Source organism: Pyricularia pennisetigena (genome assembly GCF_004337985.1).
Source record: "Pyricularia pennisetigena strain Br36 chromosome Unknown Pyricularia_pennisetigena_Br36_Scf_10, whole genome shotgun sequence".
Lineage (NCBI taxonomy): Eukaryota > Fungi > Ascomycota > Sordariomycetes > Magnaporthales > Pyriculariaceae > Pyricularia > Pyricularia pennisetigena.
In genome coordinates this window covers 952,311-980,133 of record NW_021940922.1, presented here as the reverse complement: position 1 = coordinate 980,133, position 27,823 = coordinate 952,311, and the positions used below count along the sequence as shown (strand labels likewise).

General features: G+C 56.6%; 4 protein-coding genes across 4 annotated transcripts; 2 read left to right on the top strand and 2 right to left on the bottom strand.

Annotated features, from left to right (window-relative positions):
* Positions 1–177: 177 nt before the first annotated feature.
* On the bottom strand, positions 178–7,698 carry PpBr36_10625 (uncharacterized protein; the record flags this gene model as incomplete). Its single annotated transcript, XM_029897735.1, has 1 exon — positions 178–7,698. The coding sequence occupies one exon, from the start codon at positions 7,696–7,698 to the stop codon at positions 178–180; it is 7,521 nt and encodes a 2,506-aa protein (XP_029743936.1).
* Positions 7,699–8,366: 668 nt separating this feature from the next.
* Positions 8,367–13,244, top strand: PpBr36_10624 (uncharacterized protein; the record flags this gene model as incomplete). The annotated part of the gene is made up of 6 exons (XM_029897734.1): positions 8,367–8,540; positions 8,616–9,045; positions 9,133–9,316; positions 9,386–12,104; positions 12,223–12,932; positions 13,001–13,244. The coding sequence occupies 6 exons, from the start codon at positions 8,367–8,369 to the stop codon at positions 13,242–13,244; spliced, it is 4,461 nt and encodes a 1,486-aa protein (XP_029744085.1).
* Positions 13,245–14,357: 1,113 nt separating this feature from the next.
* On the top strand, positions 14,358–21,456 carry PpBr36_10622 (uncharacterized protein; the record flags this gene model as incomplete). Its single annotated transcript, XM_029897733.1, has 2 exons — positions 14,358–14,368; positions 14,592–21,456. 2 exons carry the CDS (start codon positions 14,358–14,360, stop codon positions 21,454–21,456), a joined length of 6,876 nt encoding a protein of 2,291 aa, XP_029743933.1.
* PpBr36_10621 (uncharacterized protein) lies at positions 20,734–26,499 on the bottom strand (the record flags this gene model as incomplete). Its single annotated transcript, XM_029897732.1, has 12 exons — positions 20,734–21,448; positions 22,164–22,327; positions 22,403–23,590; positions 23,709–23,782; positions 23,958–24,145; positions 24,231–24,529; positions 25,083–25,323; positions 25,384–25,405; positions 25,472–25,678; positions 25,755–26,053; positions 26,204–26,255; positions 26,433–26,499. 12 exons carry the CDS (start codon positions 26,497–26,499, stop codon positions 20,734–20,736), a joined length of 3,516 nt encoding a protein of 1,171 aa, XP_029743934.1.
* Positions 26,500–27,823: the final 1,324 nt, after the last annotated feature.

The following is a 27,823-nucleotide window of genomic DNA, read 5'->3' as shown; positions in this document are numbered from 1 at the left end:
CCAGGCGTCACAATCAAAGTTAGAAATGATCTATTATCGGAAAAGTAGCCATCGCATATTTATCCACTTTGGTCATAAATTGCGAAAGCAATTGTCGATAACCTATTCCGTAACGGCAAAAAAACAAGAAAAAAAAAAAGAAATAAAGAAAATGTGAACTTTAGAGGTCCTCCCGTTTCAAATCGCGCGAAGACTAAAGTGTTTCCGTGTGAGATCGGTGCAAATGTCGGCGACGCTGTTGTACTTTAATATGCTTAAAACAGAAACATCCAAATCAAAGATGCGTTGGAACCAGTGCCTTATCTCGACAGCAATCAACGAATCGAGTCCAAGGCTCATCAGCGACCGCTCCGACTTCACCGTGTTGGGGACCATCTGCAGCATGGCCTCGAGCTCCTTGACGAAGGCGTTCTGCACCAGCGAAATGGCGTCCTGTTCAGACTTGGTCTCGCCGAGCAGCCTCTTGACGTCCTCCCCGCCCGAGCCGGCGACCTGCTCCCCGGCGGCAGCCACCGTAGATGCATCGGTTTGCTGGCGGATAAAGTAAGCAAACTGCGGATTCGCGTAGAACGGCGGGCGGAGGCGGTCGGACGCCGTGGCCCCCACGCCCTCGACGAACGGGTCGATGCCGGCGATGATGTCCCACGAGCCGCTGCTGCCCGGCCGACTGTTGACGACGGCCTCGGCAAACAGGTGGTGCAGGTCTCCTTCGGACATGAACTGCAGCGAGAGCCTGCCCATGTGGTTCTTGAACCGGCGGCCGCTGCGGGCCACGTAGCCGACGTCGGTGACGAAGCCGACGTGCATGACGGAGGCGGCCAGGCCGCGGGCCCGCCGGCGCGCACACAGCCCCTGCATGAAGAGGTTGGCGGCGTGGTAGTTGGACTGGCCCGCGTTGCCAAAGACGCTGGCCAGGGAGGAGAAGAAGACCATGAAGTCCAGCTCGTCGCCGAACATGTCGTCGAGCAGTCTTGAGCCTTGCACCTTGGGCCCGAGGACCTTGTTCAGTGACTCGGCCGTCATGTCGACAAAGAGCTTGTCGTCCAGCACCATGGCGGCGTTGCACACCCCTGCGATGGGAGGCAGCGTGGCTTTGATGTCGGCGAGGACGCGCTGGACTGAGGAGCGGTCCGTGACGTCCATCTTGTGAACCTGGACGGAGGCGCCCAGAGCGGCCATTTCTTGCAGCCACGACCGGTCGACCTCGGCGCTGCGGCTGGCGAGAGCAATGTACCGGGCTCCGTTGGTGATCATCCACTTGCAGATCGAGAGGCCCAGGTCGCCTGTCATGCCAACCAGCAGGTAACTCCTATCGGGCCGGATCGACTGCCCGGGGCTTAGCTGCCTCACGGCCACCGTCATCTCGGAAGACCGAGTCCAGTCGAGAATGGTTGGGTAGTTGATGGTGCCGCACCCCATTTCGGGAACGGTACGGACGTCGACGGTGTTGGGAACTGGCTCATTCAGCGAGCAGCTCGAGAGGGCGTGGGTATAGATGGCCTCGAGGAGAAGACCTCTGTCGACAGGGACGGTCGTATCTTGGTTGAGATAGTGAACAGATGAATCGAACGGGAGACTTGACGCCAACGCCTCTGCTTCAAGAGACGGTTGCCCAAAGACAATCAAGCAGCGCACCTTGCATGGAGTAATCGCGGCGCGCAGTGCTCGTTTGGTCGCGTGCGGATGGACATGGATCCACCCGGGGGCTTCTGGCTTCTTCTCAAAGGAGGACCTCGAAAAGAAGACCTGCTGGTCCGTTGTTTGCGACAGCGATTGTATGGCGGCGGCGACGCTCGCAGTGGCTCCGTGCACCAGCGCCGCGGCCCCTCGAGGAACCAGTCGCAAGACGCTGCTTGCGATCGCATGGCCTGCCGTCTGCAGTAGGAGGGCCGACGGGGACAGATTCTCCTTGTGCAATGTTTGGTCGGCAAGGACAAAAGTCCTCTCGGGCGCGGGACGCATGGAGCTCCTGGCCGTGTCGGACAGGGCAAGGACAAGCCTCGAAGGCGTTGCTCGCGTCGAGCCGACGGCCAAAAAAAGTCCCTTTCCGATGCCTGTCGAGTACTGGACATCTATCACGTCTCCCCCCTCCAAGGCGTGCTGCAATGGTGCAGCATCCTGCAGCACAAGGCCTTGTCGCTCGGGATTGGCAACGACCTCGATGGGCGTCGACTTGGTGTGAAGGGTGTGCGTGACGAGGCGGCGTTTGGCGTTGAACCGCTGATTCATTGCCTGGTCCAGGACGATTCTGGGAATCATCAACCTGCCCTTTTCCAACCTGAGCTCTGGTTCGATTGCGTAAAACGGACCGCGCTTGGCCGGTTCGGACCGAGCCAGAACGACGAGGCGGAGGAGTGCCTTTGCGATGGTGACGGGCAGAGTCCCCTCCTCGGCCGCGCTGTCGACCATGTCGAGGAACTGCAGAGCGAGGTGGGGTAGCTCCTTGGGCAGAGAACGGGCCAGTCCGACGACCATGTTGGAGAGCGGATCACGCCCCATGGCGCCGTTGGTCATCCAGAGGATCTTGCGCACGCGCGAGAAGAGCTGCTGCAGCCTGGCGAGCCGTTCATCAGTGATGGTGCTGCTGGAAAAGAAGGGCGTGTCGAGCTCGGTTAAGGAGATGACGACGGTGTTTTGGTCGAGGCTGTCAATTTCCAGAGCGTCGAGGCTGGGGGCAACTGTGATTTGTGACCATTGCCGCCGGAGAAGCAGCTGGAGCTGACGACTCAGCTGTTCGGAAAGCTGCTCCGCGCCGCCAATGATCAAAAGGCGCTCCTGAGGTAGCGCGATGGTGGAAGCCGACAGCGGCTCCCTGACGAGATTGACCTGCTCGTCGACGGCCTGGCTGATGAGGACCGAAAAGGTGTGCTTGGCCAGGTCAGGACAGTCATAAGCGACCTTGTCCACGCCGGAAAACCCGGTACCTTTCAAGAGCGTATCCCACTCTGACACGGAAACGCCCGGGTTGAAGCGGCGGCCGTCGTCAACCCCGAGCCACCAGCCCGGCAGAGCTCCCATGGTGTAAGTAGCCATCAGCGAGTCGCCCGTGATCTCCATCAGGACGAGGAAGCCGCCGGGCTTCAGGAGGGACCGCGCGTGGCGTACCGTCTCGGACAGCACCCGCGTCGCGTGGAGCACGTTGGCCGCGAAGATGACGTCGTAGGCCGCCTCCTGGTACCCCTGAGCCGCCACGGGCTTCTCGACGTCGAGGACCTTGAACACCATTTTGTCGCGGTGGTCGGCAAACTTGTCTGCGGCCTTTTGGAAGAAGCCCGACGAGACGTCCGTGTAGGTGTAGGACGAATAGCCATCCCGCCCTATACTGTCGAGGATGCTGCGCGTGGTGCCGCCGGTGCCGGCCCCGATCTCGAGCACGTTGGCCCGCGGGTGCTTGCGCGACAGCTGCTTGGCCACGGCCGCGATGTAGCTGTTGAGCCGGACGGCGTAGGCCCCGTCCAGGTAGAATCGGTTGAGCATGTTGTTCTGCAGCATGACCTCGAGGATCTGCGTCTCGCCGCGCACGACCGACAGCAGTTCCTGGTTGATGGCGGACATGAGCTCCAGTTCGATGCTCTGGGGAAACTTGGCTTTTAGGTCATCGACGGTCTGCCTGCTGTCACATAGCCAGTCCTGCTGGGCGACGGCAGCTTTGCCGGCACGAACCTCATCCAGTTTTGCCTCGACTGCCTCGAAAAGCCGTTGGTGGTGCGACGCAAATGTGGCAACATCCTGGCGCGCAACGTTCCGGATCAGGTCCTGGAAGTAGAAAAGAGCACTTCGCTCCATGGCAAAGATCAACTCGTCGCCATCAAAGCTGCTGTCGTCATTGCAGTCAACAAGGCCGTCCGCAACATCCAATTCCCAGACCGTCTTGGAAAACAGCAGCCTATCATTGGCGGCAGTGGCGTTAGAAAGAGCCTTCCAACCCAGCCCTTCGACCTGAATGCTGGCTGAGCTGCTGTCTGTGGCAGCCCGGACGTGGATGTCTCCCGTCATGGAAGAAGAAGAAATCTGGGTGACGAAAGATTCCATGTTGGCAGCTGCTCCAGGGACGGAAAACCCAACAAGGCGGCTGGGGTCAACTATGACGGAGTCGAACGTGGTCGGGAGATATAGCTGGCTGATGGTCCCTGAGGCTGAAGATACGAGGGGCACGAGATTCGATTGGAACGCGAGATCGAGCAACACTGGATGAACAAGGTAATGCGTGCTGCTGCTGCTGCTGCTGCTGCTGTTGCTTTTGCTGCTGGCATCACGGCCACCCGAGCACGCAGCTACAACTTTTGCGGTGTCCTTTGTCCGGTGAGCGCGAACAAGCCCGCGGAAGGCGTCGTGGTATTCAAGACCCAGACCCTGTGTGCAAGCGTAGAAGGTGTCGATTTTCACCTCGGACATGGACGACGACTCGATTTGCTCCTCGACTGCCGGCAGTCCACCGTCGTACGAGTCCCCGTAATACAGAACAAGGCGACCGCTTGCCGTCTTCCTCGGTGAGCCGCTGCCCGTCTCCTCCGAAAACTCCATGCTGTAAAACTCGGCCTCTACCACGTCTGCATCGTCTAAAAGACCGCCGTCGCCCAGCAGCTTCAGCGTAAAGGTCGTCTCGACGCCCGGCGACGACTCCTGAAGCACAATCGAGTGGTGGATGCGGACGTCCTGCAGCTTGATGAGCTTCGCTTGACGACCGGAGGCCAGATACCTCGATGCCTCGAGGGCCTGCACAACGTGCGCTGCCGCGGGGTAGAGGACCTGCCCCTGGAACTTGTGGCCACGCAGCCAGGGGACCTCGCCCAGCCGCAGGATGTTGCGCCATCGCATCTCGTGCTCCGTGTCGTCGGGGACCCTGCGGCCCAGCAGCTCGTGGGGTGTCGTGCTGCGGAGCCTGTAGTTGCGGGAGATTCGGCCCTCCCTCCAGTATCTCCTTCGGTGGTCCCATGGGTACGACGGGAGGCCCTTGAGGATGCGCGGGCTCGAGTTGAAAAACGCCCCGCGGTAACCCCCGAGGTCGAGAGACGAGGGTCCGAGAGCCGACCAGACCTGGCCGACGGCTTCCGAAAACGACCCGACTGCGTCCTTGGCTCGATGCAGGAACGAAGTGTACGGCGGGGCGGAGTCGAGGATCGACTTGATGACCTGAGTCGTGGGACCTTTCAGGGCCTGATGTGGTCCTACCTCCATGGCCAGCGTGAACGGCCCGCCGTTCCAGATGGAGGTCTCGACGGCCTCGGCAAACAAGACAGGCTTCACCATGTTGTCGACCCAGTACTGTCCCGCGAGGGCCTGGAGGTCGTCACCCTCGATGACGGCGTCGCCGAGGACGCTGGAGCACCAAGTGCAGCCGGGACGGGGCTGGTTGACGGTGATGTTCAGGGCCTTTAGAGATTGCAGATATGCGTCGGCGCACGGCAGCATGTGGTGCGAGTGGTAGGCCGTGTCGACGAGCAGCCTCCTGGCAAAGATGCCCTTTTCGTCGAAATAAGCCTTTGCCTGGTCCACGGCGGTCACGTCTCCGGACAGCGTGACGCTCGTTGGCGCATTGCTTGCCGCCACGCTGATGCGCCCTGCCCAGTCGGGCTGCGAGCAGAGGTCGGCTGCCGTGTCAAACGAGACCGAGACGGCCATCATGGCACCTTTTAGTCCGTCGGGGCTCTGGGCGAGTTTGGAAGAGTGGTAGCCTCTGTAGTAGGCTATTGCGGTTGCGTGGTCGGCAGAGATGATGCCGGCGGCGTAGGCGGCTGCGATTTCGCCAGACGAATGGCCAACAGTCACGTCGAATCTGATTCCTGCGGCGCTGGCGAGGTCTACTGTGGCGATTTGGATGGCGGTGCACAGTGGCTGCGCGATCAGGGCTTCCTTCAACCGGCTGCTTTCTTCAGGCGCCAGCAGCTCGGCTTTTAGTGACCAAGACGGAGGGTCGGGCAGCGCCGCCAGAGCAGCCTCGCAGCGTTCAATGGACTGGCGGAAGACGTGTGACTGCCGGATAAGCGAGGCTCCCATGGTTGCCCACTGAGCCCCCTGGCCAGTAAAGACTCCGAGGATTGCTGGTGGTTCGTCATCTGAGAAAGGGGCCTCGTTTGGAGAAGATGCCGATTCGTCCACGCCGTCGTTGGTGTGATCGGATACAAACACGTCCATATTCCGGCACACATCTTCCCTAGTAGAGCCTGAAAAATATTGCTTAAAGGACATGAGCTCCCGTTTTGTTTGCAGCGTCCAAGCCAAATCATTCAGATCAACAGATAGGTTCGACTTGATATATCCCGAGTACTCCCGAACCATGTTTACCAGTGACGGGAATGAGCCAGCGCTGAAGACAAGAGGTCCTAGGCAGTCGGGCGTGTCCGGTTCCTCCCGAGGTGGCTTTTCGTCGGGAGGCTCATAACTTTCGAGTATGGCATGGGCATTCGTGCCGCCGAAGCCGAAGCTGTTAATGCTGGCGCGGCGACATTCGCTCGTCGTGGCCGGCCAGGGCATGGCCTTTTGGACAAGCTCTAGGTTTTTTGTGTAGGGCGCAACCGCGGGGTTGAGTTCTTTGAACAAGAGATTTGGTGGAAGCATCTTTTTCTGTATTGCAAGCGACGCCTTGAGAACACCAGCCAACCCAGAGCAACCCTCAAGATGGCCGATGATTGTCTTTATTGAACCCACGTACAGCTTGTCCTCCTCACTTTGGGCTTGCTTTTGACTCTCGGGGAAGAAGGCCTTGGCGATAGCCTGCGCCTCGATGGGGTCTCCGGCCTGGGTTCCCGTGCCGTGGCATTCGAAATATTGGCAACGGTCTACCGCAGGGTCGAGACCGGCCGCTCTGTATGTGGATCGAATCAAATCTGCTTGTGCATCGGGGCTGGGCATTGTGATGCCGGGCGTGCGACCGTCTGAGTTGACACCCGTCTCCCTGATTATTGTCTCAATCTGGTCCCCATCCGCGATGGCCCTGCTCAGGGGCTTGAGGATCAGGGCGGCGGTTCCTTCGCCTCGGGCATAGCCGTTTGCCGACGCGTCCCACATTCGGGACCGAGAGTCCGGGGAGAGCATGTGCAGCTTTGACTCAGAGATATAAATGGTTGGGTCCAAAATCAAGTTGGCCCCTGCCACGATGGCTGTGGTTGATTCTGAATTCCGGAGGCTCTGAACCGCTTGGTGCAGGGCCACGAGGGAGCTCGAGCAGGCCGTGTCGATGGTCATGGAAGCACCCCTGAGGTCGAACAGGTACGAGATGCGGTTCGAAGCTATGCTCCTCGCCGTCCCCGTCGCCGCGTACGTCGGTAAAGTCTCCGTGTCGCGCATTTGTATGTCGGCCCAATCTGCCGTCATGAGGCCCACGAACACGGACGTCTGAGAGCCTCGAACCCTGTCGGCCACTCCTGCGGCCTCCATGGCCTCGTAGACGGTCTCTAGCAGGATGCGTTGCGCGGGGTCCATGCCCTCGGCCTCGACGGCGTTTATGTGGAAAAACCCGGCGTCAAACAGTCCAACTTCCTCGCTGAGGAGGTAGGACTTGTTCTGGACGTTTGTGCTCCCGTGGAAGTCGGGGTTGCTGTTGTAAAAATTCGAAAGGGCAAGCCTGTCCTTGGAGAACTCGCTCAAGACGTCCCGTGGCTCTTTGAGTAGGTCCCATAGTTTTGATGGTGAAGACGCGCCGCCTGGGAAGCGACATGCCGAGCCGATGATGGCGATTGGTTCCTTTGCCAGCGCCATGTTGAAAAGGCACACAGAAAGCAGATGAGGTACAAGTCAAGCACAAGAATCGTCACGCTCATTCCAAACCTGCCAAAGTCTTGGATCTTGGTGCGTATAAATCTAATCCATAGTTCCGGAATTTTGGGAACGGTCCAAATCCGGACTTCCGAAAAACGATTAATTGCCCCATTTCATATGCGTGGTTGATACCGTATGCGTTGGCAGATATCCGCACGAGTTGTAAGTTGCCCGCTTATTCAGCTATGCTACCCTGGGAAACCTTGATATCAAAGTACCCACTTTGCAGCCATTTTACATCATTTATTTTACCGAAAGCTGATGATATATATTACCGAAAAAGGAGGGGGGAACAAACAAACGAAACCAAAAGCTAAAGCCAGGAAAATTAATGGCTATAATCCACATCCTGTATCGTTTCAAGGATCCGCAAGTCGCTACCTTTTCGCCTTGATTCCATTCCACCAGCAAGACCGGCTTTAAGTCATCTTGCCTCTGTACAACACATGCTCATTTTGTGGCGTCTTTTTTTCTCTACCATTTTTCCTCTAGGGCGCTGGTATACTCCTATCCCTATTCTCAATATCAGCCCAAAAAAAAAGGGATTGAAAGGAGTTTAGCACCGACAACTTTTCAGGACGATTGGTTTTGCACCCCAGAAATACAGCATGGCTGTGCCCAACGCTGGTTCCATTGTCACAAACACGGACTACAACCGTGAGGAGACGGCGCTCTGCCTGGCACTGGTTGTGTTTTCACTCTGGGCCATAATCCGATCCGCAAAACTCTCAGCCCGTCCAACCCGAGTCTTGCAAAGATCCGTTCTGGGATGGACTAAAAATGTATGGCAAGGACTGATCCCGCACATGTCAACCTAGGCGGTCAAAGACTCAAAGTAGCTAACTCACTCGCTTCAGGTTATCAACACAGCATACGCGGTCTCGAGTACCGGTGCTCTAGCGTTGCTGTTTTTCGGCGCCCCCAGCGACGGCGATGGGCTCATCTTGCAGACGCTGCTGCTATGCTTCTCGTCCTGGTGTGTTCTCATCACGTCTCGTCAGGAGCACTTGAAGACGGTCAGGCCTAGTCATTTCCTGCAGGCCTCACTCGTCTTGAGCCTTCCGATCGAGCTCTTTTGGTTGAAAGAACTCGGGCTCCAAAAAGAGCCCCTGCTCAGCACAATGGGGTACATTCACGCGGTCCTGTTGGCTGTCATGGTCTTTTTGGAATCGTGCGACAAGAGAAAGCTGCTGTTACTCCAAAAAGACAGGGAGCTTTCTCGCGAGGCAACGAGTGGCATTTTTAGACAGAGATTCCTGGGTTATCTGAATGGTCTCCTCAAGAAGGGTATGTTTTGGATCTCCAACGAGAAAAGAAAAAGAAAAAAAAAAGCTTTGGACAACGGTGAACTGATGAAAAGTGAAACCTACAAAGCATATCGGACAACCCTTACTCCTAGTGACGTCGAGGGAGTTGATGAGACACTCTTGTCAGACGATGCGTCAGTGCGGTTCCAAGAGTATTGGTCGCAGCCGAGGAATCAAACTGGCAAAAATTCTCTATTGCGTTCACTCGTCGTGGTGCTGTGGAAAGATTTGTGTACACCGGTTCTTCCCAGGTACGCAAGCGAGTCTAGATTATTTCTTCTTTTTGTTTCCGTTTTTACTGAGGCCCTCACGATAAACAGATTCCTAGGGCTTGTCGCGACCCTCAGCCAGCCCCTCCTGATATCTACCATCCTCGCCCACATCCAGAACCCAGACGGCAGCACTTCTGGATTCGACAAGTTTACGATCCTCGCCGCCTTCGCCGTTGACTTCACCTTGGCGGCCGTGTTCAATGCGTGGTATCTCCACGAAACCGCGCGCTACACGGTCAGGGTCCGCTCCGTCGTCATCTCGGCTCTGTACGAAAAGGCGCTTCGGACGCACGGGCAGGGTGCGGACCTCGGCTCGGCAACGGTGCTGATGAACGTCGATCTGGACAAGGTCCTGGAGGGCATCAGGTGGATGCATGAAGTCTGGGCGGTGCCGCTCGTCGTCGGGCTGTGCTTGTATGGTTTGAACACCACCATCGGCGGCGTTTTTATAGTGCCGCTGATCGTCCTCCTGTTGGCGACGGCCATGAGCTGGGACCTCGGAGACTCGTTGACGTGGCGAAACCTTGAATGGATGGGCAAAACGGAAAAACGCATCACGACTCTCGCCAAGATTGCATCGTCCATCAAGGAGATTCGCATGCTGGGCTTCACCGAGTTGATTCAAAGCAGCATGATCAAGCACAGGGTGGACGAGCTGCTGGCCTACCGGTCGACATCGACTCTGTGGATATATGTCGTCGGCATCGGATACGCCATGTTTCCCATTTTGGTCTTTGCCACCTTCGTCCCGGTCGCCTTGGCAAGCCTTTACGGTGCAGGCGTGACCTTCAACGCCGAGGCCATGTTCACGTCGCTCTCCGTCCTCAAACTGATGGCCGCCCAGACGCTCCCGTTCTTGCAGATGCTCAGCACCTTCCAGGGAGCCCAGGCCTCGCTGGCTCGTATGCAAGCCTATCTGTCAGGACGAGACGACATCAGCGAAACCAACGGCCAGGCGACCATGGTTCTCGCCGAGGCCGAGCCGGGCAGCAAGCACCCCAAACTTTGCAAAGAGCCCGACGCAGAGGGGTTCGAGCTCCAGGTCAGCTTCGCCAAGCCTAGCGGCAAGGAAGCGTTCCAGGTTAAGGCGGCCGACTTTGGATTCCGCAAGGGCCAGCCCCTCCTGCACGACATCAACCTGAGCATTTACGAGGGCTCCTTCGTCATGATCGTGGGCAAGGTCGGCAGCGGCAAGTCGCTGCTGCTGCAGTCGCTGGTGGGCGAGATGGCGGTCCTCGGCGGGTCGGCCAGGCGCCGCAGTCCGCAGGCGAGTCTGTGCTCTCAGCAGCCGTGGCTGCGGAACGTGTCGGTGCGCGACAACATCGTGGGCGAGGCCCGGTTCGATGCCGAGTGGTACGGCGCGGTGACGTCGGCCTGCGGGCTGGAGCAGGACTTTCGGGAGCTGCCGCAAGGAGACGCTTCGCCGGCCGGGTCGAGCGGCATGAATCTCTCGGGAGGCCAGAAGAACAGGGTGTCGCTGGCCCGGGCCGTCTACGCCAGGAGGCCCGTGGTCATGGTCGACGACGTCCTGTCCGGGCTGGACAAGACGACCGAGAACCTGGTGTTCTCGCGAGTCTTTGGCCGCGATGGCCTGCTGCGCCAGATGAAATGCACCGTCGTCTTGGTGACGCACTCGGTGCGCTGGGCTGCGCACGCCGACAAGGTCGTTGTCGTCTCCGACGGCCGTGTCGTGGCAGACGGGCCGTACCGGTCCTTGATCAAGGTTCCCGGCCTATGGGAAATGTACTGTTCGACGGACAAGACCTCTTCAGCCGACACAATGGTGGAACGGGACGATGATGGCCCGGAAGCCTTGCAGGAGATGACCGTGGTTGAAAACGAGAGTGGCGACGACGTGTCGGTCGACGTGCCCAAGCCCGAAGATCAGAATGGCTCCCACGAGCCTCAAGGTGATAGCGACTACAGACGCAAGGGTCACGCCGGCACTTTGAATTACTACCTCAAGGGCTATGGAAAGACGTACCTTGCGACATATGTCGTGCTGGCGGTGGCGACATATACGTTAAGCGCGGTCCATTTCATATACGTCAAGAAGCTAATCCAGGACAGCTCGTCGGTCGTTCTCTTCGCCAGAAGCATCAGCGTCTTCACGGGGATAAGCGGTTTTGCTTTTTCTATAGTGGGCGTCTATCTGACATTCTTCTTCCGGATGTTCAGCCCTCGGTCGGGCTTGAAGCTGCACGCCAGGCAGCTTGGCGTCTACCTCAAGGCCAAGTTCCCAGCGCTAGTATCCAAAGACGCGGGCGAGATAATCAACCTGTTCTCTCAGGACATTGTCATCGTTGACAGGCTGCTTCCGCTGCTGGTCCTCAACATATCCACCGGGTTTCTCGAGCAGTCGAAAAACGTCCTCCTGCTCGTCCTCGCAACTCCTCCCATCATCCTCATGATACCTTTCCCCATCGCCATTGGCTACCTCGTCCAGCACTTTTACCTCCGCACCTCGCGGCAGCTTCGACACCTGGACTTGGAGGCCAAAGCTCCTCTGTGCTCCAACTTTATCGAGACTTTGGCCGGCAGCGCCACCATTCGGGTCTTTGGCTGGTCGGCGGACTTCAAACGGCGCAACAAAAGGCTGCAAGACAAGTCGCAGGCGCCCTACTATCTCCTCCAGGACATGGCCATCTGGCTCGCGCTTGTTCTGGACCTGATTGTGGCTGGTATAATTTCGGTCCTGGTGGGCCTGGGGCTGTTCCTCGCCTCCAAAACCGACCCTGGGAATCTCGCCTTGGCCCTGATTGGGGTTGTAAGTGCTGGATTTGAAATCCTACCCTTGTTTTTTGTGTCTNNTCCTTTTTTTTTTTTTTTTTTTTTTTTTTTTTTGATTCTGTACACAGGGCTGATGGCTCCTTCGTACGCGGCAGATCGATCTCGGTTCATCCATCCGCATTCTCGTCCTCGCGTGGACCGAGGTCGAGACAGCCATGAGCGCCGTCACGCGCATCCGCCGCTTCCTGGACGGCACGAGCCAGGAGCCCGTCAGATGTTCGGACGCAGCCGCTCCGCAGTGGCCAGAGCACGGCGCCGTGCAGTTCCGCGACGTCTCGGCCTCGTACAGCCTGGACAGGTCGGGCACGCCCACGCTGCACGACATCAACCTCGACGTGGGCGCGGGGGACAAGGTGGCCATCTGCGGGCGCACGGGCAGCGGCAAGTCGTCGCTCGTGGCCACGCTGCTCGGGCTCACGAACCAGCTTGGTGGCGAGATCCTGATTGACGGCATCTCGACGGCGGCGGTGGCACCGGGCAGGTTGAGGAGGAGCATCGTCACCTTGACCCAGGACCCCTTCTTCCTCGACGGGACCGTGAAGGAGAACCTGATGCCGTGGAAGGGTATGGGCGAGACGCCCGGCGGGGACGATTACATTTCAGACGAGGATGTGACGCGCGCGCTACAGACTTGCAACCTTGGGGACAAGCTCCAAACGGCCGCGGCTGCGGACGGCTCGGCGCTCAACCTGAGCATGGCGGTCGTGGAAAACCTGTTGAGCGAGGGCGAAAAGCAGTTGTTCTGTCTCGCCCGGGCCATTTTACATCCGAGAAAACTAGTAATACTGGATGAAGCAACGAGTCGGTGAGTTTGCGACTTTTGGCAGGACATCAAAGTGTGGAGCTAATGACAAACATGTCTACACTCTACAGGGTCGATGCCAATACCGATGCTCTGATGCAAAAGGTCCTCAGAACCGAATTCGCAGATAGAACCATCCTTGCCATATCCCACAGCATCGCCAACATCATGGACTTTGACCGCATTGTGGTGATGGACGGCGGGCGAGTGGCCGAGATTGGTTCTCCAACCGCTTTGATGCTGAAAGAGGACAGCTTGTTCTCGGCGCTAGCCAAAGCACAGGGCAATATCAAGGCTGTTGGGTCTCTTATTTAGTATTTATAAAAGGGAGAGTGGTGGGACTTTGGATTGAGAGCAAACTGTATTCCTTTTTTTTTTTTTTTTTTTTTTTTTTTTTTTTTGGCACATTTCTTTGGCACCGGACGATTACAAATGTGGGATAGAATATTATCTGAACACTTCAATATGAACTTTTTTTTACAAAGATATGACAAAAGGACTATAATACAGACATTCAACACTGAATATATTTGTGTCTTGGCCATTCTAGCCTTTGACTCTCATTAACCCTGAACATACATTTGATTCGGCAGACTTCACTTTGACCTGTGTGCTTTTCTCCATTATTTTTCCCAATGCAAATTTCCAGCTGGCTGAAGTTCTAGTCTAGTTCGTCTATAGGTCCAATCGCATTCTGGGCTCAACTTTGCAATGACTCTTTAAAATGGCTACCTAGGCAGGTGCTTGGGGTGTATTGAAATTTTTGCTTAGCCCAACTATTACCTGTTGAACTATAGACTACTGCTAGGTAGTCTACATGCTAAAGTGGAGCTTCGCGTCGGATAATATTGTGCTGACTGATTCACAAGGGCTCGAGGCAAAGCCCAACCCTGCAATTGCCGAGAATGGCAATGAATGGTCAGGTCGGTAAAAGCGCCATGCTATTAAGAGAATTTTTGCGCACTCGGTAGGATTTTCAAAAGCACTTGTCCTGAATTGCCGCGTGTATGTGGGCCCCTCGGGTTATTCGGCTAGCCACCTGCTTATGTTGACGCCCCACCCTGCTTTTCAGACAGCAAGTTGTTTGCATCTGTAACCGCGCAAGTAAATGTTCAATAGTTAAAGGGAATTTGCCATCTAACAACTGGACTCGACTGCCTCCTTTGGGAAAATGCCGATGACCAACCATGATTGATCTTTACGGGATTCCACTCCGGCAATAGGCTACAGGGTTCATGCATGTCGATTAGTTGCGAAATTCATAACGTTTTATGTCGCTTTCTGCATGTCATTTATCCAGTGATTTGGACAACGTAGGGGGCCAGTTACCTTGGCCACCCCAGCTATGAAAATCGGCATACAGCCACCCATATTCATGTTTGGGTACCTAGCCACAGTATACGTTTAACCAAACTACCTAGCTCCCAAATGTTAGCTGGGTATGTCGCAGGACAAAGATCATCCTTTGATACGAACACTAGATACTTTTTTTTTTGTACCGTTTGCTTGTCTAATTAGTCGAACCATTCTCTTGTGACTGACTGCCACATCCTCCCCACACGTCATGACAGAAAAACCAGACTCGGCCTCAGCGGCTGACAAGCAACAGATATGGACGTGGAACGCAACGGTTCCAGAATTGATCTCAAAAACCCTCGACAGTCTTTTTGTGGAACAAGCAAGCGAATCACCAGAACGGCTGGCACTGGACGCCTGGGATCACAAATTCACCTATGCAGAGCTGGACAGGGCCACGACGAGATTAGCACGTCACTTGGTCGGCCTGATGGAGCCAGGCACGCTGATCCCGATATGCTTTGAGAAGTCGGCGTGGGCCATCATCGCAATGCTTTCGGTGCTCAAGGCCGGCGGCGGGTTCGTGCCGCTGGATCCGACGCAGCCCAAGCTTCGCAGGGACAAGATGATAAGACAGCTGGGCAGCCGGCCACCAGTAATCATCGCGTCGGATCTGCACGCAAAGACGATGGAGGGAGACGGCCTCGATGTCGTCAGCGTCGGGCCCTCGCAGCTCGAACAGCTCCAGGATGGCGACCTCCCGCCCAGGCCGGTGAGAGCAGACAGCGCTGCCTACTGCCTGTTCACCTCTGGCAGCACCGGAGAGCCCAAGGGCGTCGTCATGAGCCACGGGGCGGTCGTGTCCAGCCAGGTCCGCCGACGTGGCTTCAAGGGATACGACAAGGACTCTCGGGTTTTTCAGTTTTCGTCATACAGCTTCGACACGTGCATCGACGAGATTTTCATGACGCTCGGCGTCGGCGGGTGTGTCTGCATCCCGTCGGACGACGAGAGGATCAACAGTCTGGCGGCGACGATACACAAAATGTCGGTCAACCTGCTCGAAATCACCACGACCGTGGCCGCTTTGATAAACCCCGACGACGTCCCCTCGGTAAAGACGATAATATTCGGGGGAGAGTTTGTCCCGCACACCGCCGTGGCGCCGTGGCAAGCCAAGGCCCGCGTCATCAACTCGTACGGCCCGACCGAGTGCTGCGTCGACTGCGTCTTTGGCGACGTCACGGCCGCCTCGACACATGGCCTGATCGGCACGAGCGCCGCGTCGGCAACCTGGATCGTCGACCCTGACGATCACAACAAGCTCCTGCCGATTGGCGCAACGGGAGAGCTGCTCATCGAGGGGCCGGTGTTGGCCACGGGCTACCTGAACGACAAGGAACAAACGGACCGGGCGTTCATCCGCGACCCGGAATGGCTTCTTGGCAGGGAATCCCCAGGCGCGCCTGGCAGGAGCGGGAGGCTGTACAAGACGGGGGATCTGGCCAGGTACACCACGGACGGGAGCATCGTGTACGTGGGGCGCAAAGACACCCAAGTCAAGATCAACGGCCAGAGGGTTGAGCTGGGAGAGGTAGAGTCGCACGTCTCGAAACACGTGCCGAGGGCGTCTCATGTCGTCGCCGAGGCAGTCTCCTACCCGGACGGGACCCAGGCGCTCGTGGCGTTCGTCGTCGGCATCGCAGACGACAAGGGTTCGTCTCCAGAAACGCCGCTGCTGGAGCCCATGGCAAACGTGACTCGTTTACAAAACCAGCTCTCCGAGGGTCTGCCTCGGTACATGATACCAACCGCGTTTTTAAGCTGCAAAACACTGCCGCTTACCGTCTCGGGCAAAGCCGACCGCAGACTCCTCCGCGAGACGGCGGCAGGGATGGCCCGCGGTGCAGACGCGGCAGATGCAGCAGCAGCAGCAGCAGCAGCAGCAGCAGCGCCTCGGCCCATCAGCAGCAGGGAGCGAAAGCTGCAGCAGATCTGGGCGGACGTTTTGAGCATGGAAAAATCGCGGATATCGGCCGACAGCAACTTCTTTGAGCTCGGAGGCGACTCGGTAGCGGCCATCAAGATTGCGGGTCTGGCGGCAAAGCAGGGGATGAAGCTCGCGGTGGCCGACGTCTTCAAGCACCCGAACCTCTGCCAGCTGGCGGCGAGGGCTGCGGAGAAAAAGGCCACCGGCAGTGCCAAAGAGGTCCCGGTCGCAGCCTTCTCCCTGTTGGGCTCGTCGGAAGAGGCCGAGCGGGCAAGGGACCGAGTGGCCGAGTCGTACAACCTGGACCGGGACAGCATCGTGGACTTGTTTCCCTGCACGCCGCTGCAAGAAGGACTGCTGTCCCTGACGGCCGCTGACCCCAGCAACGGCCAGTACATGATGCAGCAGGTGCTCCGCCTTTCGGAGGGCGTCGATATGGACCGGTTCCGCGCGGCCTGGGAAGCCGTTTTCCAACACCTCGCCATCCTCCAGACCAGGATCTTCCCCGCCGAGACGGGACAGGGCCTGCTGCAAGGCGTGGTCAAGACCCCGGCTATCCCATGGAGGGAGGAGGCATCGTCCCTGGCCGAGTATCTACAGAGAGACAGGTCCTCGCTGATGGGACTGGGTGACCCTCTGACGCGATACGCAGTGGTGGACGACGGGCGGCAAAAGTGGTTCGTCTGGACCATCCACCACTGTCTCTACGACGGCTGGACGCTGCCGCGCACGATGGCGCTGGCCGAGCGCGCCTACGCACATCCGGAGCTCGGGTTGGGCCAGCAGGCCCAGTTCAGCGCCTTCATCAAGTACCTGCTCGGCCGCGACCGTCACGAGAGCGGCGAGTTTTGGAAGTCGTATCTCGCAGGGGTCCAAGTAAAGAAGCTGCCGCAACGAGCCTGGAAGCCGGACACGGCAGAGACTAGAGGTTATGTTGAGAAGCGGCGGCCCATCTCCTTTGCCAGCAACAAAAAACACCTCCCGTCGACCTTTGTCCGCGCCGCCATGGGCTTGGTACTGGCGGACTTTACCGGCTCTGACGATGTCGTCTACGGCAGCCTCGTGTCTGGTCGGCAGAACCCCGTCAGCGGCATCGAGGACATGATGGGTCCGACTTTTGCCATGGTGCCCGTCAGGATCTGCTTGAGAGACCGGAGCAGGACAAAAGAGGACCTGCTTGATGCCGTCCAGGACGACACCATTCGCATGATACCACACGAGCAGGAGGGTCTCCACAACATCTCCAGCCTGGACTCGTCGTGCCGGGACGCTTGCGACTTCCAGGTCGCCTTGAGCATCCAGCAGCACGACCGCGACGAGTCCTTTGGCGCCGGGACGCTCGGCCAGTGGCAGGAGGACGAGTCCGGTCGCCCCACCGGCGGAGCCATGACCTATCCCGTCCACATCGAGTGTTTGCTGGACGACGGGGAGGTCAGCGTCAGAGCAAACAGCGATCGGGAGACCATGTCACCTGCAGATCTGGCAAGGATGGTTGACCATTTCTTCTACATGCTAGAGCAGCTGCTACGGCAACGTCAAGAAAAGTTGGCCGAGATGCAAGCCCTGGTGCCGTCCGACCTGCGTCCCATCGTTGAATCGAGCGAGACGGTGCCCAAATCCTCTGAAGAGCCGCCCCAGAACATGGTTTTGGAAAAGGCAGTAGAGATCCCCGATGCAGTTGCCATCGAAGCCACCTCAGCCCAAGCCCTGACGACAAACGAGAAGAAGATGCAAATGATCTGGTCCAAGATACTATGTCTGGACCCGTCTTCCATCGACCGGACCGACTCCTTCTTCAGGCTCGGGGGCAATTCGATAGCCGCCCTGAAGGTCATAGCCGAGGCGAAAAAGCAAGGCATGATACTGACCGTGGCCCAGATGCTTCGCAACCCTCGGCTCAACCTCTTGGCTGCCATGGCCACCGAGCGCTCACCGCGCAGAGCAGCAGAGGAGACTTCCTTGTCCATCGCGGCATTTTCCCTGCTGCCGTCGCAGGCCGACCACGCAGGACTGTGCTCCGAAATAACTGCCACCTATCAGCTCCCAAGTGACGCCATCCAAGATCTCCTGCCGTGTACCCCTCTCCAGGAGGGCCTCATTTCGTTGACCAGCAGCGACGCGGGCAACTATCTTGTCCAAAAGGTCCTCTGCTTGTCGGACCATGTCGACCTGGATGCGCTGCGTTCGGCGTGGGAGCGGGTGGTAAGCGCGCTGCCGATATTGAGGACCAGGCTTTTCTTTACAAAGGAGCACGGCATCCTCCAGGGCGTTATGAAACAAGGGATCGATTGGAATTCCGTGTCCCCCGGCGGCAGTCTCGACGAGTACCTACGCATAGACGTGACTAGACGCACCGGATTGGGAGATGCTCTTTCGCGGTTTGCCATAGTTACCGAGGGCAGAAGCCGCTATTTGGTCTGGTCCATTCACCACAGCGTTTTTGATGGTTGGATGCTGCCCCGCGTGGTGGAAATGGCCGGGTGCGAATACAAAGGGGTCAGCCTCGGCTCCCCTGTCGTCGACTATGGACACTTCATCAGATATCTTGTCGGGCTCGACGTGGGAAAGACGAGGGAATTTTGGCGAGGATATCTCAACGGCGCACGCCGCCCTCTGCTCTTGGCCAGTCGCGGAAACGACCAAGATGAAGCCGGGTCGGCAGGATACGGCATTTTGGAAATGGAACGCGCCGTCGACCTCAAAAACAACAGACGTCAGCATCACACCGCTTCAACCTTGATCAGGGCTGCTATGGGGTTTGCTCTGGCCCACCTGGGCGGCGGCTGCAACGATGTGGTTTTCGCCAGTACCGTCCATGGCCGGAGCTGTCCGGTGCCCGGCATCGAAAACGTCATGGGTCCTACCATCGCCACCATCCCCGTGCGGGTGCAGTTTCAAGACGGACAGGCGGTCGGGCGTCTTTTGGATACACTACACAGCCAGGCCACTTTGATGACGCCACACGAGCACTACGGGATCCAAAACATCCGCCGCATCGACGAGTCGTGCAGAAACGCCTGCGACATAATGGCCTTTCTGGTTATCCAGCAGGGCATGTCCGTCGATGACGAAGCGGAGCAAGGGTCCTTGGGACAGTGGCAGTATGGTCCGGCTAGGGCCGACACCAGCGCGTACCCCATTGACATGGAGTGCACAATACACGACCAAAGGATAGCTGTTCGCGTAACCTACAGCCGAGAGGCGGTCGCAGAGCGCGACACCAAGAGCTTCGTGAACTACTTCTACTCGGTGCTTGAGCAGCTTTCGCATTCGACCCCGGATGACGATACCATGGTGCAAGATATTGCGGCAGCGGCTCCCACGAGAATCAAGCAGATGTGGGCGTGGGAAGACGACGACAATACACCCATTCCTCAATCCCCCCTTCCGAGCGATGACGGCAGTGCCGACATGAGCAGCAACGACTGCAGGGATATTCAAAGCCCCGGTGCCGGCAGCAGTAACCAAAGTGTCGCCAGTGCTGATGACGTGGTCAGTAGTAGCAGCAGCAGCAGCAGCAGCGCTCCCGACGACATCGACAACAGCCTGGTCAAATCGACCGAGGGAAACCATCATCATCAGCCCGTCGAATCAGTTCAATCCCTGCCGACACTCGACACTCTGTCATCTGCAGTAGAAGCCTTGGAGACGCTCCGTAGCATCTGGGCCAGTGTTCTCGACCTGCCCCCATTGGAAATTGGTATCCAGGACAACTTCATCAAGCTGGGCGGTGACTCGGTCATGGCCATGAAGGTCGCCGCTGCCGCCCGCGCCGCCGGGTGGACCATCCCCGTGTCCAAGGTGATGAGATTCCCTACCATCTCCCAGCAGCTCCCGTACTTCGTTGCCCCGACAGGGTCCGAGCCGACTCTGGCCGTCCCGCGGCCCTACTCTCTGGTGCCCTCGGAGGTTGTCTCAGAAGTCCTACAGCGCCTGAAGCAGCAGCAGCAACAGCAGCACGGGGTGTCGGGGGTTCTCGACGTGCTTCCGACCACCGACTTCCAAAACAATTCCGTCAGGGAAGCAATGGACTCGCCCAAAGAAGCTCTCAACTACATGGCCCTCGGCCTGGGGCAGACGGTTGACTTTGCACAGGTCCACGACGCCGTCAACGCGCTAGTCGAGCGCTTGGAAACGCTCCGGACGGTATTCATGTATTGCAGGGGGAGAGCGTGGCAGGTCGTGCTCAAGACCCTTCCGGTCGCTCTTGGCCTGGTCACGGCCCCAGATGACGACCTGGCCGTGGTAGTCGATAAGATCATGTCAACCACTCACGGCAGATGCTACTACGACCATCCCATCGCATCCTTTACTCTGGCAAAAACGCCCAGAGCCGGTTACAGGCTCGTCATCGGCATGTCGCACGCACAGTACGATGGCCTCTCCATTTCTCTGATCCTGCGCACCCTTGAAAGCGTCTACAGCAACAACACCGCCTGCCCCCTCTCTCTTCCCCCCTCCACATACGCACTGCTCCAACACAACATGCGCTCTTCGGCCTCGGCCTACTGGACAGACCTACTCAGGCTGTCCAGGCCCTTCACGCAGCTGAAGACGCCAGCGCGGGAGCCACAGCAGGCTGACGGCCAGCAGGTCCGCAAGAGGATCTCGGCGAGCACATCGGTAGAGCTGCCGCCCATAGCACAAAGCACCGGCACCAGCATCGCGGCGCTGGCGAACGCCGCCTGGGCGCTGCTGCTCCACACGCTGGCCGGGGACGAGGACGTGGTGTACGTGACGCTGACGTCTGGCCGCGGGGCCGGCGTGCACGGCATCGAGAGCGTGGCGGGCTGCACCATCAACCTGGTGCCGGTGCGCGTGGGCTTCCGGAGGCCGTGGGCCGTGGCGGAGGTGATGGCGTGCGTGCAGGCGCAGTTCGCGGCGCTGGGCCGGTGCGACACCATGGGCCTCGACGACATCGTGGCGCACTGCACCGGCTGGCCCGCCGACGCCGCGCCCCACTCGTCCGTCTTCTTCCACCAGGCCGTCGACGAGCGCCCCGAGCACGCCCTCGCCGGCGCCCCGGCCGCCCTGCAGATGCTCCTCAACCCCGCCGTCCAGGTGCGCAGGACCCTCGTCACCACGCACCATGCGGACGGCCGCCTCGGCGTCGACGTCCTCACGTCGAGCCAGCTGATGAGCGAGGCCGATGCCGCCGACCTGGCTCATGCCTACGCCGGTACCGTGTCTCTTTTGTGCCGCGCTTTCAGGCTGGCGACGACGCCGGGAGTGACTGTTTGAGCGACTTTGAAGCAGGCTGTTTTATTTGTTTTATGGCTTTTCACGCCGTGGTGTTTATGTCTGTCCACTTTGCACTTTTGTACATGTTCACGAATTTGTAAATGCGTTGCCCCGAAAAGTATTCACTCGGGAATATCAAGCCTTTGTTTTATTTGATAGATATTTCGACGAGTTTTTTTCTTTGAAGATGAGACTCTGAAACAATTTCCATCAAAGCTCGTTACAAAATAGTAATGTTGAAACCAGCATTTATCTCGACGTTTTTGAGATAAGAAATGGTAAATTTACCCACAAAGTCTGACACACGCAATATTTTCCGACAAATCTGTCAGAATCATTCCGAGAAAATTTATCTCACTCAAAAAGTACAAAGAAGTAGTAAAACATTGTTATAGAACTAGATAACTATTTGGCACATGAAAATTTAAATAATGAAAAAAATGCTAGCGAACCGGGGGATCTTAAAAACGATTATATTGCTATATGTTGATAATAGTTATTATATTCAAATCAGGTCCTAAAAGGGTATTTCGTCGTTTCTTTATCAAGGCGGCCGGATTTTAGAGCGACCGGAGATCTAGAGTCCTACGTCGTCTGTAGATAAATGAGTACAGGAGAATTACAATAACATATATAACAGGTTATGCATGCTTTTTGTATTTCCAAAGCTCATTGTTATTCGTCTGAAAATCCTCTACTGAACAAACTTTGAGGAAATTTTAGGAAGCTTTGACGATTTGGGCAGCACCTGCAGAATCTCCGACAACGTACAAGCCACGGCTGCAACCTCATCCTCTGAGAAAACCCAGGGCGAGTAGTGCAGGCTAATCTCGATCTTGTCAGACCGCTCAAGGGACACGGTAAGATCAAACTAGAAAAATAAAAGAGAGTGTATTAGCGTGTGTAGATTAGACGGAAATTTCTCGTCGGAAATACGCAGACTTACTTCCGAATAGGACTTCCTCCCCACCAGCTTCAGCGCCACAGCGTCGTTGCCGATGCTATCCAGATGCAGGGGCCGGAAAGTGACGGCAGTATTGAATAGCCGCTGGCGCTTTAGCCGCAGGGCGTCGTAGACTTGGCCGAGCGAGCAGGTCTGGTGCTCGGCAGTCTGCAGGAACTGCGCCTGCAGGTTCCGCACAAGGTCGGCAACAGACCTTGCATCCTCGTCACCGAGCCGCGCCCGGCAAATCAGCGTGTTGATCAGGGGTCCCATGATGGCATCGACCTGGTCGATGGGCAGGTCCCTCCCCGCAGCCACGTAGCCAAAGCACACGTCGTCCATGCCCGTGTGGGCCCGCAGCACCAGCGCCCACGCGGCCTGCACCAGGTTGAAGAGCGAGACGTTGAGCTTGCGGCAGTACGCCTGGAGCACCACCGTCCGCAGACCGGGCACCGGCACACACGGCTGCGTTTTTTCTCCTACGCCTCGATCCGGCACCGGCGGCTGCTGCGCTCGCGTCTTGGCCGCCAGCATGCAGGGCTCTGCCCCAGACAGCAGCTTCGTCCAGTACGCTATGTGTGCATCCCGGTCCTCGCCGAGGAGGAAGGCGACGTAGTCGCTATACCGCGGCGCCGGCGTGGACGGGAGCTCTCCGGCGCACGCCCTCGCCAGGTCGCGCATGGCGATGGCTACGGAAATTCCATCGGTTAGGGTGTGGTCGATCTCCAACCGACAGAGCACGGCCTTGCCGACACGAGCGAGGGTGAGGCGGTGCGCGGGCTGGTTAGCCGGGAATTTGCCAAGTTCCCGGCATTGGGACATGGCCTCTGTCTCTTGGACATGTGCCGTCCACCTCTTCAGTACTACCTGGTCCGTAAAGCGGCCGTAGGCCACGCTCTCTACCAGTAGGGTCCTCAGAATGGCGTGTCGATCCACCACCTGCTGCCATGCGCGCCGCACCAATCCCAGCTCGATCGCGTCCTGCCCCCGCACGGGATTGACCTCGATCGTGGCCACGACGCTGTAGTCAGGTGCCGACGGGTCCATCTTGCTGAGCTGAATGCCCTCTTGGATGGGGGCGCAGGGGCATATCTCCTCCACGTCGGATTCGTCGCCGATTTCCAACTCTTCCAGCTTCTCTTCCAGGTATTCCCCCAGCTCATCTTCTTCCATCCCCAAAAGGCGAAACCTCTTTTGACAAGTTAATGATGCCATTGTCTTGGTCGTAGCGTGAGCGGTCGATAGATGTTGGTTTGTTTGTTTTGTCTTTGGCACGTGTTGGGGCTGATTTAGTCCTGTCGCCACTCACACGGCTCCGGCATGTAGATGCAGAAAGAAAGTTTGCTGAAACACCGGAAGGATTTTCCCTTGGGCGCTCCAGTTCTAGCAGTAGAATTACCGATGTTCGGCAAATCCCTCAAGTCCGACGGAATTGCCGACGAACTTGTCAAGCATAATGCCAACTCGAGTCGTTTAATAGTTGCCATTTTCATACTGTCATAAACTACTTCATATCTATTCCAGGGTATATTAATGTCTGCTCCCTCCTCCTACTGACCCCCCAATTGGAATGCTTTGGTCATTATAAGATTAAGCTTTTCAAAGTCGAGATTCAACCCCATTGAAAGGCGCGCAAAGTATCCCAGAGCTGCCCCCATCAGCTTGAGCAGCTGGGGCTTGTCCTGGGCCGATTTGATACAGATCGCCGAGCAGCAAAAGGCGATGACGATGGTTCGTGCAAAAGGCCTAGGGAAAAAAAAAAAGAAAGAGTCAACAGACCATCGGTGCAGAAGGAACAAAAATGGGCGGACTGAGGATTGCTGCACATTACCATTCCGAAGCAATGCTCAGGTCGTCGATATCGTTCAGCAAGCGCAATATGTCCTGCGACGCACTGGAAAGGAGTCCAGTGATGGCTTCCAGCGAACTAGACAAGCCCGGTTTAGATATGTCCTGGGCGTAGATGCACAGTAACAGCTCGAAATACTGCACTCTTGTGTAGAGTTCCCCGAGCGGGGCTTCTGCCGTCCCCTGCACGGTCGAACCCATGGCAAAGTCCTTCCACGCCTCAAGTAGACGTAGATACTCGTCTTTGGACCTGGACGTGGCCGTCACCGAGTTCCCCGCTTCCTTACCGTGGAGGTTTCGAATGGTGTCAAAACATAGCCGAGCAAAAAGGCAGTGTGCCACGAGGTCATTATTCCGTCGACTGGCCTCATCGGCCCCGCTCGGCAGAGTGTGGTCTATTAGACAGTCAGGCAGCGTCTGCAATGCAAATGAGTTAGTTTGACGCCTTATTGCGGATCTTGAGCAAGCAAACCCACCGAAAAACAGCCCATCCGCATGCTGTACTGCCTTTCCAAGATATAAAACAGCCAGAATCCTTCCTTGAGCCGTTCACTGCTTTGACGATCACTACAGATGCGACTGATGGAATGCCGGCTGTGCAGCTTCAAAGTCTGAACGTATTTCGTGCCATCAGCCAAAAGCCCAGGAACTTTGTCCGGCCTCCAACGGACTGCAAATGAAAGCTGCCCGTATTTTTAGTATCTTCATCAAACACGCATACACATACACACACACACGAAATAGAGAATGGTCAAGGTCCCTTACCATAGCCAGATTTGCCTAGGTGCGATGTTAGCACTGTGTGTTTATAAAAAGCCGTTTGCACCAAGCCTACCTTGAATGACATTACCGACGATCCCATCCCGGGTCTCGGGAGAGTGCTGAAAGATTTATCGAAATACTGTTGTACCACCAACGCGTTGCAGTTCTTGCTTGTGCCAGGTGAGCGCTCAAGCTTGGCGCCCGTCGCAATAGCTGCATAAGTCAACGCAGCCGAGGCCGCGTCGACAGTTTTACCGGCAGATACGTCGTGGAGAAAACCAACCAGTTCCTCTTCGCTGACATGATTGGCCCCCCTAAACATTTAACTGGTCAACAAGATGGTGTCAATGGTGGGCTTAGCCGTAACAACTCACATATATGGCCTCTTGATGAAAACTAAAAGGGTTTCGAATTAGCCTCGATAAAAGTTGCAAACATCAGGCTTGTGATTTGTAGATGTACCTTCAATATATGATCGCAAGCGACCCATGTCGAGTTCCTGCCAGTTATTCCGGTCCCCATCGCCCGCATTCTCAACATGCTGGTCAAGCCGCGAAAGCACATCCGTGACGGTTTTCGTCATGGGCTCTAAACCCACATCTTGAATCGAGCTAAGGCTGGCCAGTCGGGATACGAGCGCAACCTCGGAGAAGTCAATCAGCTCAAACTCTACTGAAATCGTTAGAAATGATAGGCCCCGGCAGAAGAAGACTACAAGGCCGGAAGGCAGGAGAAAATAAAATACCTTGGCAGAAATTCATAAGCCTTGATGGGAGATCGACTCCATTTTGGACACAGCCATACTCGAGCGATGTAGTTTCGCAAACTGCAGGAGGACCTAACTCCTTATACAGGGGTTGAGGAGGCTGAAAAATATTGACCGCGTCGCTGTTCAACGCTACCCCGAGCTCATCTCCACTGAGAAAGAATGGGTCTGGGATTTGTAACACGTTGGGGCCTGAGAGGCAGTGAAAGGGGGAAGTGGGACTCTCGTCATCAATTTCGAACGCCGTATTGGACAGCCAAATGCTGTCCGAGTCCTCACTGATGACCCCATTGTTTGTTTTTGGGCTTGGTGGACTCTGGCTGAATACCGACGGAGCCGCACAATCCGACAGAGAATTTTGAGCTTTGTGATTGTTAACTTGTGGCTTCACTGACTGTTTATTTTGGCCTTTGAGACTTGTTACTCACATGGCCTCCCTCTTTTCTTCCTTGGGAGGTAGCGACATGTGGTTCCATTGGCCTAGACCCGGTTGTCAGCCAGACATTTTTGAATTGACTACTGGCACACTTGGCTCACTTTGCACTTTTCACATTTGGGTTTGCCTCCGTCACCTGGACCCAGAACTCACTTCTCAGCCTGTGTCTAATCCACCTCAAGTTTGGGTGTGGTGAAAAACCGGGTTGGGGAGGAACTTACATTTGAGCTTCCGACTTTTGCATCCCTGACAGGCGCCAGGACGGCGCTTGTAGGATCTGTTATCCATATCGGGTAAGGTAGGCAGTTGGTCGGCGACTGACATAGGGTACCGCCTCGGTGGGCCCGTGCAACCTGTGATCACCTACACTGTCGGTAACTTGTAACTTTATTGGTTGACCGACAGCGCTCTGCAACCGGTTCAGCTGGGCACCAGGGGAATCGTCGGGGAGAGGGCTGAAAGGAACTTGAATTATTCATCTCATCAAATAAAGGTAAAGGACCGTCCCGAAACTAAGCACAACGGGCCAACTCCCTCAGCTGCCGTACAATATGTAAATCTTATATGCCCTATGTGCGAGTCAATCATTTTGCCCTACCAATCCGCACTTCCCGTCCGGCACATCCGGCAAATCCGGCACATCCGGCACATCCGGCTTGCATATATTGAAATGCATCCCCCGCCTTGGTCGGTAGGGATATCTAGGGCGTCGGGGATTTTTATATTCCCGCCACCGGCGGTGAACCTTCAGGAACCCAGACGCTGCTGCATCCATGCCGTAGATCTCAAGTACTAGTCGTAGATCTCTCGGTTTCAGCTCTTAAAATAGTGATACGGATTACATTTTATCCGCTTGCCTTCCCCGCCCCCGCACATGGCTTGCCACGACGGCGTGTGTGACGCTATAGCGAGTCAGTGGTTACTGTGGCTCAGCAAGAAGATTTGCTTTGCTTTGGTCGCCTGCATTCTACAGATACTTGATTTACAAGTGCAACAAGGTTTACAACGAGAGGGGTTTCAGTGGATAAACTTTATAACAGACTGGGAGGCCGCAGACTCTGAACGGCAGACGCTCCTAATTAAGCCATAGTGGCCCCATTTTCAATACACGGCTGTTGGAATAGTTGACCCGGAGCATGGGTATAATATATATGAAGCTGGAATTATGGGGTATAAATGGGAACGGGCTGGTTGTCATTAAACGCCGAAATGCGTTTATTTTAACCAAGCAACCAGGGAACTGTCATGAATCTGTCTTGGTTGCACGTGCCTCGGGTCGAATCTCATACAGGCGGGTGTTCGAGATGGTCGGCATTTTCATTCCCACTCAAGCGCAGCCCGAAGCATTCGCCGCCTGGCGTGCGCACCTTTGACGGCGCCGACGGTCTGCTGCATTTCTTGGGCGAGCGCGCGCTCCTGGCTTCGAACGACTGGGGGTTACTTCTTCCTTATGACAACCAGCGCGTCTGGCTCGGTCATACCGTCTGCTGCGCTCCTCATGGACGAGATGTTGGCTGCAGAATATTTCTTATTTGAGTATCATCGAGGTCTTGAATGCTGACCCCACAGATTCTATGATTCCGGTGCCGTGGGGGCTTCTCATCCAGCAGAA